The sequence below is a fragment of the Tupaia chinensis genome, unplaced genomic scaffold, assembly GCF_000334495.1.
Source record: "Tupaia chinensis unplaced genomic scaffold, TupChi_1.0 Scaffold000273_1, whole genome shotgun sequence".
Taxonomy (NCBI): domain Eukaryota; kingdom Metazoa; phylum Chordata; class Mammalia; order Scandentia; family Tupaiidae; genus Tupaia; species Tupaia belangeri.
Genome location: NW_006159755.1, coordinates 2,275,755 through 2,284,929, shown reverse-complemented (window position 1 = coordinate 2,284,929; position 9,175 = coordinate 2,275,755). Strand labels below are relative to the sequence as shown.

The 9,175-nt window shown below is 48.9% G+C and overlaps 1 protein-coding gene across 3 annotated transcripts in view; it reads left to right on the top strand.

Annotated features, from left to right (window-relative positions):
• SLC25A45 (solute carrier family 25 member 45) overlaps positions 1-4,060 on the top strand; it is a 7,457-nt gene extending 3,397 nt beyond the window's left edge. For all 3 annotated transcript variants that reach the window (XM_006149890.3, XM_006149891.3, XM_027772433.1), the window contains 2 exons: positions 2,298-2,556; positions 2,681-4,060. In XM_006149890.3, coding sequence (XP_006149952.1) covers positions 2,298-2,556; positions 2,681-2,949 — 528 coding nt within the window. In that variant the 3' untranslated portion in view covers positions 2,950-4,060. The remainder of the gene's footprint in view (positions 1-2,297; positions 2,557-2,680) is intronic.
• The last annotated feature ends 5,115 nt before the right edge of the window (positions 4,061-9,175 follow it).

The window sequence follows — 9,175 nt, the reverse complement described above, 5'->3', positions numbered from 1 at the left end:
TAACCCACCAGCGACCCAACCAGCTCCCCACCAGCTAACCCACCAGCTACCCACCAGCTAACCACCCAGCTACCAACCAGCTACCAACCAGCTAACCAACCAGCTAACCAACCAGCTAACCAACCAGCTACCCACCAGCTAACCCACCAGCTAACGTAAGCTTAAAAGATCAACTACAGTTTTCTTTACATGCTTTCAATGCTACAAATTTCCCTCAGGGCTCTGCATTTGCCACTCTCCACAAATTTTGATAAATTGTATTTATATTTTATTTAGTTTAAAATATTTTAAAATGTCTCTTCAGAGTTCTTCTTTGAGTCAAATAATATTTAGAAGTATGTTGTTTAATCTCTAAGTATTTTAGAATGTTCTAGTTATTTTTCTGTTACTAAGTTCTAGTTTAATTTAATTGTGGTGTGTGAACATACACTGTATGATTTCTATTCTTTCAAAATTTGTTAAGGTGTGGCTTATGGTACAAAATGTGCTCTTGTTTTGGTGAACATTCTAAGTGGAGCTGGTGTTCTTGCTGATAAAGAAAGTACTCAGTAGATGTCTGAGTATCCTGTTGGCTAATCGTGCTGAGTTTAGCTATATTCAGATTTTGTATGTCCTGGATCTGTCTATTTCTAATGGAAGAGTGTTATAAGCTTCAGCCCTAAGGGCAAACTTAATCTATTTTTCCCTGCAATTTTATCAGTTTGCTCCAAATATTTTAACGCTCTGTAGTTCAGTGCTTAAACATTAAGGATTGCTATATCTTCTTGAAGTATTGACCACTTTGCTTTTATGTTATATTCCTCTTCAACCCTGATAACTTTCTTTACTCTAGTGACTGCCGTGTCCAAAATTAATGCAGTTGCCCTTGCTTTCTTTCGAGTAGTGTTTTGCCTGGAATATCTACCTCTATCACTTTATTTTTAACATCTGTGTGTCTGAAAAATATGTCTCATATTTAAAGTGGATTTCTTGTGGAAAACTTATATTTAGGTCTTATGCGTTAATCTATTTTGATAATCTCTGTCTTTCAATTGCTGTATTTAGGCCATCAATATTGATTTTATTTATTCAACTTTTGAAAATCTACTCCATTCAATTTCTTAAGTAGTTGCTACATGCCAATAATTTTACTATTTGATAAAAATAAATGACTGAAGAAGTCAAAATATTATAGTTCAATATTTTTCAGGTGATGTGACCCAATACTAGTGACCACAAAAATATTAGCATCAATGTTTCCAATTCACATTCGTTCGAAATATTTCAGATTCAGTCCCCCCCCCCCCACCCCCCCACCCACCCCCCAGCTAACCCACCAGCTAACCCCCCAGCTACCCACCAGCTAACCTACCAGCTACCCACCAGCTACCCGCCAGCTAACCCACCAGTTAACCAACCAGCTAACCCACCAGCTAACCCACCAGCTAACCTACCAGCTACCCACCAGCTACCCACCAGCTACCCACCAGCTAACCCACCAACAGAAACACAAAGCCCCTGTGATGTGCTAATTTCAGCATGGACCTTAGTTCTCACCTGAACTTCAAGCTTACCTTGGCCTCGTTATTACGCCCCTGTAACCTTGCTCCACATCCCCCAGCACTGAACCTCCCCTAGGGCCTAGTCTCAACGCAACCCAAACCTGGGTCCTCTCTGCCTCAGCCAGTGATAAGAGGTCCAGGACCCAGCAAATCCTAACTGTTACCCATTTTCCTGCACTCAGGAGTCTGTAGGGACACGAGTGGCCAGGGGTTGTGAGAGACAGCGAGGGCTGACTCAGTTCTTGTTCCCCTCGGGGGCCTCTGAGCTCCATGCAGGTCAGGGAAGGACAATCTGTGAAGTTGGAACATTACTGCTGAGGCAATTCCTTCTCCCCGGGGCCAGGATCAGTTCTGTGCTGTTTCACGGTCACAGGCTGAGTTCAGGCCCAGTTACTGCAAACGCATGTGCACCTCTAGCTTCAGGGAGGCCAGAGACCTACCCAAACTCCTGGAAAAATCATCCAGGCTTGTCCCTGAGTACCTGGTGTCTGCCAGGCGAACTCAGTCTTGCATGAAGAGAGGGAAGTGCCACTGGTGGTCGGGGGCCTGCTGCTAAGGGAGGTGGCCTGTGCCCACTGCCTCGGGCACTTGGGTCCATGCTCAGCTATGCTGATGCGAGGCGGAGGCTGCCCTGGCTGTGGGAGCCTGCGAGGTTCCTGCAGGACAACGCTGCCCACCCTGCAGCCGCCCACTAACAGAGTGGAGAGTTACCCGTCCAAAGCCCCACCTGCGCTCTTGACATTTGCTTCCTAACAGGCCTGCTGCCTGGCCCCTTTCGACCTCATCAAAGTTCGACTACAAAACCAGACAGAGCCGAGGGCCAAGCCGGGGAGCCCGCCACCCAGGTACCGGGGGCCTGTGCACTGTGCGGCCTCCATCTTCCGGGAGGAGGGGCCCCGGGGGCTATTCCGGGGAGCCTGGGCCCTGATGCTCAGGGACACCCCCACACTGGGGATCTATTTCATCACCTATGAAGGACTCTGTCGCCAGTGCACACCAGGTGGCCAGACTCCCAGTAAGTGGGGGACAGAGGAGTGGGTAGGGGTGGGCCTGTGTGGTGGAGGCAGGGGAGGGAGATGGAGGAGGGGGATAGGAGCTCGGCTCGGTCTGACCCCTGCCCTGGGCTTCCTCCACCACAGGCTCAGCCACAGTGCTGGTGGCAGGGGGCTTCGCGGGCATCGCCTCTTGGGCCACAGCCACGCCCTTGGATGTGGTCAAGTCACGGATGCAGATGGACGGACTGAGGCGGCGGGCGTACCAGGGCATGCTGGACTGCATAGTTAGCAGCGTCCGGCAGGAAGGACCCGGGGTCTTGTTCCGAGGGCTCACCATCAACAGCGCCCGTGCCTTTCCCGTCAATGCTGTCACCTTCCTCAGTTACGAATATCTTCTCCGCTTCTGGGGATGAGCCTGGCCAGGCAATGCCAGCTCCCCCGCTGGACCGCCACCTACCTCCAAGACTGGGGGCCAAGGTGAAAGCTGCCAGCTTGCAAGCCAAATGCAAGAGGCTTAGCCCTTACTGGCCAAAGCACCACCCACCCCCAGACCAGGCCTGGGGAGATGCCAGTGAGAGCAGGAAGCCAGTGGTCCCAGGCTCGGCCCAGAATCCAAGGCTGAGCTTGGCCTCCCAGTCCAACTTGCCTGGACTCCTATGACCCCTGTGAAGCAGGGGCTTCAAGGCAAAATGAACGAGCCAGTGGTGCTGGTGCCCATCCAGCACCAAGCTGCAGTGTCACCTCTGAAGTGGTCTGGGAGACTTGGCTAGGGGCCTTGGCATGGCCCTTTGCCCTGGACTCCAGTAGCAGCACACTGGGCGACCTACCACCGCTCCACCCTGTCTCCTCCCTCCAGAGTCCTTCGGAGGAGTCTCCCGTCACCTTCAGGAAAAGCCCACTCCCCCAACCCTCCCTCCCCGCTAGGCTTTCCTCTCCTTGTCGCTTCATGGACCCTGAACAGCTATGCTCTCTCCTTGCCCTTAGTCTGGAAGGCAGGACCAGCCAGGGCGACTCCATCATCCCATTGATTGTCCCCATGTTCTTCCAAGACCAGGCTGAGCACGGTCTCCCAGAGTCCTTCCTTGTTCACTTCCCCCTGCCCCAGGCTGATCTGGGGGTTCCGAGACACCCCGCCCAGCCTGCGAACTGCGTTATAGCCCTTGCCTGCGCATCTTCACAGTTGTTCATCTGTGTCTTGGCTTCCCGGGTAGACCATGAGCGCCTTGGGGTCAGGGTTTATACTTCTGGTTGTTCCCCAGCACAAAACCCAATGCTTGAACACTAATCATTCAACGAATTATTAAATCGAGTGTCGGCTGCACCCCAGGCGTCTACTCCCCCACTCCAGCCCCACACCTGCTTCTGTTTCGGGTGCCAAAGGAGTCACCAAAGGTTGGGGTGTCTGCCTTGTCCTCTTCCACCCGAAGTCACTCATTTTCTTTATCCACCTCAACTGCTAAGTGGGAATTAAAAACTGACCAAGAGGGTCCTTTTTATTGACAATAAAGCTAAGCATCGTTTATGCCCCTGATGTCCCAGTCTAGTCTAAGGTCAACCTGAGTTCCCCTCAGGCTGACCTGAATTTGTGGAATTCCTACATTTACTGAGACCTCCCTACAGGGACTTTCAGAGTATTATTATCACAGTTTACAAGGAGATGTCCTTGTCCCAGAGACATTATGTAACCTGTCCCGGATCACACAGCTGGTGAGTCACAACTTGCTTAGACACATCTGAGCCTCCAACCCCAGAACTCAGGTAGCTGGCTCCCCTGCTCTGTGGGCCTGCACAGTTACCCTAAGTCACATACGTTCAAATTCACCTGGCTAGACCTGCCAGGCTCAGCCCCTTTAACATGTCCGTCTGAACTCTCACTCACTGATCGTGTGCCATAGACTGCTGGCGCCCAGGCCATCTTCAGAGCACACAGCTGGACATGAGGCTGCTGAGCAAGGCTGCATTTCCCAGCTTCCCTTGCAGTTAAATGAGGTCTAGCCAGAGGTTAAGTTCTGGCTAGAGAAATATGAGAAAAAAGTATGTGTTCTGGGGACCAGCAGGTGGCGTGATGGTCCATCCAAAGCTGGACACTCCCACATGGCCAACCATGGTTTGAGTCCTGGACCCGATGGATTGCTTTCTCACTTTCCCTCTCTCTCTCTCTGTTCAAGTCTTTCTGTTGCTAATAACACAAAATACATGAGTCTAAGTAATTTAAGATAATTTATTTAAGTTAATGCATGGTTTATTAGCTCATGGTTTTGGAGGCCCAAGGTCAAAAGCACACATGGTTTATTAGCTCATGGTTTTGGAGGCCCAAGGTCAAAAGGTCACATCTGGGGCATGGTGATTAAGGCACTTGACACTCCCACATGGCAGACTATGGTTCAAGTCCTGAATCTGGTGGCTTGCTTTCTCACTTCCTCTCTCTCTCTCTCCCCCACTCTGGTCAAATTAAAATAAACGAATGAATAAATAAAATTAAATAAATAATTCTTTAAAAAAAAAAAAAGTCACACCTGAAGAGGGTCTTCCTGTGGATGAGGTCCCAAGGCGGTGCAGGTGTCGCACAGCAAGCACTTAAGCAGAGCATGTCCACGCCTGTGTGTCCCTGTTTTACCCCCCTCCTTATAAACCCACCAGGCTTCAGTCATGGGGCCTCCATCATGTGGACCTCCTTATGTGGAGATTAATCCTCATCCCCCCTAAAGGCCCCTCCTTTCTTTATTTTTACTTTTTAAGGTTTTTTTGGGGGGGTATGTGTGCTCATCGGAAAAGAGGAAGACAGAAACAGTGAGAGGAAAAGTGAACAATCATCCCCTGCCCCGCCCAGGGGGCCTGGCCGTGCCGCAATTCCTTCTTCTCCAGTTTCCTCTTAGGGTTTGGGGCACACATACACACGTGTTTGACATGTTTTTCTAGTCACTGGGCTCAGGACTCCAACTACACGGTCAGCCATGTGGGATCCAGCCACCCCAACTCCCACACCACTGGCTGACCCGGCTGGAGTTCTTTCCACAAACCCATGCTAAGGGCTGCTAGCCAGTTGGGAGAACAGCCCTGAGGTGAGTTTAGGGTTAAGCATGGAATGATCAGTGAGAAAACTCACTCCTCTTGCACAGAGGCCCAGCGAGAAGACCCAACACGGCTGGAAAGGAGACTGGAAAGACAAACAAAGATTGGGCAGGAAATGGCTGCAGATACGTTTAAAGCTAGATCGGCAGTCTCGTAGGACACACATGAAATCGTGTAAGGAATGAACAGATGTTATTCGAGGCTGTCATTATATCTGAGGACTCATTAAGAGAAAATAAACCCCCAAGAACTAAGACCTAGTGAGTGAACCTAGTTCGAGATTACAAATGGGGGTGACATATACATGAGGGTTACTGTAAAGAGCTATATAACTTGGACAAACACCTTAAACACTGTAATTACACACTCGTTTGGGCGACTCTTTGGCTTTCTCTATCTCCCTCCCAAACTATGAGCCCCATAAAGCGAGAATCTGCTGGTTTTGCTCATCATCAAAACTCTAGTTAGGGGGCCAGCAGGTGGTATGGAAGTTAAGGTGGCTGGATCCCACATGTCTGAATGAGTGGTTCGAGTCTGCTGGACCTGGCAGCTTGAAGAACACACACACTGGGGCGTGTGTGTAGATGTCCAAAATCCCTAGAGGAGAATGGAGGAGAAAGGATTGTGGTGCGCCCATCCCCCCTGGGAGGGGGTAATTTCTCGCTCTCTCTTTCTCTCTCTCTCTCATTCTCTCTTGTGAGCTCAGGTGCCCCGCAGCAAAAACTGTAAAACAAAAAATAAAAGAAAACCTCTAGGTAGGAGGGCTGAATGGTGAAGTGGCCGTAAAATGCAAAGCTCTGTGAGGCGGGCCCACATGAGAAAGTTCCAGGTTCATGCCTGGGGACCTCCCTGGATACACCGGGAACAAGTGTGTCCATTATTTATTTATTTTTTAAACATTAGGATTTCTGACTCAGTAATCCTAATTCTTTTTTTTTTTTTTTTTGGAGAGGTCTTCTCTATAGGGCGTGTGCGCTTGCCAGACAGACAGAGAGAGACAGAGGGACAGAAAGCAAGAAATCACCCCCCGGGGGGGGATAGTCACGCCGCAATTCCTTCTCCTCCATTCTCCTCTCGGGACCTTGGGCATGCACACACACGCGCCTGACGTGAGTTTTAGGCCACCGGGTCCGGGACGTGAACCGCAGTCAACTACGTGGGAGTCCAGCGACATAGCCATTACGCTAACTGCTGGTTCCCAAGTGTGTCCATTATTCAGGGCTGGCTGTGACTGGGGGTGGATAAGGGTGCCAAGATTCTGTGGGGGAATTCTGTCTCTCTCATTCGTGGAAGAAATAAATAAAGAAGCTTAAAAACAAAAATACTCTCCCTACAGAAGTGCTCAATAAGAGTTGTTGAACCAGTGAGTGAATGCATAAATGAAAAAAGGAAACTGGTCTTCCCAACTTCTTCTCTAGCAGGTAAGTGCTCTAGACTTTACATAGAGCCTTTCTACTACAAAGCAATAGATTCTAGAGCAATTATATTAGATGTAACCTTAAGACCATTGTTGGAAGACCAGCTGGTGGCGTGGTGGTTAAGGCAGCTGAATCCCACATGGCCAACCACATGGTTCAAGTCCTGGACTCAGTATCTTGAAAAACATGCCAGGTGCATGTGTATGGGTGCCCAAAATTCCATAAGGAGGGAGAAATAGATGAGAAAGGATTGTGGCATGATTGTTTCCCGGAGAGAGATGCTTTCTCACTTTCTCTCTCTCTCTATCCCTCTCTTGAGAGTACACACCCTCTAGCAAACTAAAACACATGCACACAAAACAAAAAAATCTATCGCTAGACCAGACCCATAGCACAGTGGTTAAGCACTATGAAAAACTGGATCCTGCATGGTCCACTGAAGTTCGAAACTCAGCCTTGGCTTGAGAAATTTGGCAAGTACATATGTGTGTCTGCACAAAATCCTGATGGGATGAAGAAATGGAAGAAAAAAAGTTTGGTTCATGACCACGGCCCATTAAAGAGGTTTTCCCTTTTTTAAAAAAAAATTATTATTTGATTTTATTATTATTATTTTTTTAATTTGCTAAAAGGCACATACACTTACCAGAGAGAGAGAAAGTGAGAAAGATGGAACCAGCAGTTGGTGTAATGGCTATGTTGCTGGACTCCCATGTAGTCGACCCGGAACTGGTGACACAAATTCCTACCGGGAGTGTGTGAGTCAGTGCCCAAGATCCCAGGAAGAGAATGGAGAAGGGATTGCAGTGTGGCCATCCCCCCCCAGGGGGGGGTTTCTTGCTCTCTGTCTCTCTCTGTCTTTCTGGTGAGCGCATGTGCCCTATAGCAAAAATCTCTCATAAGAAAGAAAGAAAGAAAGTGAGAAAGCAAGCTGCCAGGTCTGGGACTTAACCCACAGTCAAGTGGCCATGTGGGAGTCCCGCACCTTAACCACCATACCACCTGCTGGCTCTGGAGGGCTCTCTCTTTCTCTCTCTCTCCCTCTCTTATGAGCACATGTACTCTCTGGCCATAAAAAATAAAACCAATGCTAAATTTGGAAGAAGTAAGGGAACATACCAGGACCCCTCCAAAACCAGTAGTGAGTGTAAACCAGGGTGTTAGAACTGGGACTGTCCCGGGCAAACACTGACTCCATGACTTTGGAGATTCAGGAACTGTGAGAAGACTGGACCTTGAGTCTACCTCCAACAGGGGAGCTGAATGCAAGACTCATAAATTAAGCTGAGACCCTGGAAGGGGCTGCATCTTCAGGGAAACAGTAGACTAGAAAACCTCCGTCAACCAGTGAAGGGAATCTGCAAAAAGTCCTGCCCCTCTCCCTTGTGATGGAAAAAAACTAAGAGTAAAACCTGGGTTCCCTGTGCACTAGGAATGAAGATTCGCCTGCTCTCTACCCTTCAGGTCTGACAGCTGCTTCTAAGAAACTAGTTGATCATGTTTGTAGTGCCCCCTGGTGCCTTGTGGGGATAACTACACATTTTTCTAAATCAGAGTGACCTGAATATTCAGGTTTTCCAGAGATTAAGTACAACTAATAAAGAAACAAATCTCAAAAAACTCAAAACAAAGCCGAATTGCGGAGCCACAAGGTGGCATGGTGGTTTGGTGATTAAAGAGCTGGACTCCCACATGGCTGACTGCAATTTCTGTGCCAGACCCGACTGCTTGCTTTCTCACTTTCCATCTCTCTCTCTGGTAAGTGTATGTGCCCTATAGCAGTTTTTTGGGTTTGTTTGTTTGTTTGTTTTTGTTTGTGTGTGTGTGTGTGTGTGTGTGTGTGTTTTGAGAGTTTTTTTCTATAGGGCACGTGTGCTCGCCAGAAAGAAAAAGAAAGACAGAGAGACAGAAAGCGAGAAATCACCCCCCAGAGGGGATGGCCACACCGCAATCCCTTCTCCTCTATTCTCTCTCTCTCTTTTTTTTTTTTTTTGTGGAGAGGTTTTCGCTATAGGGCGCCTGCGCTCGCCAGACAGACAGAGAGAGACACAGAGAAAGAAAGCGAGAAATCACCCCCCCAGGGCAGATGGTCACGCCGCAATCTCTTCTCCTCCATTCTCCTCTCGGGATCTTGGGCACGCACGCACAC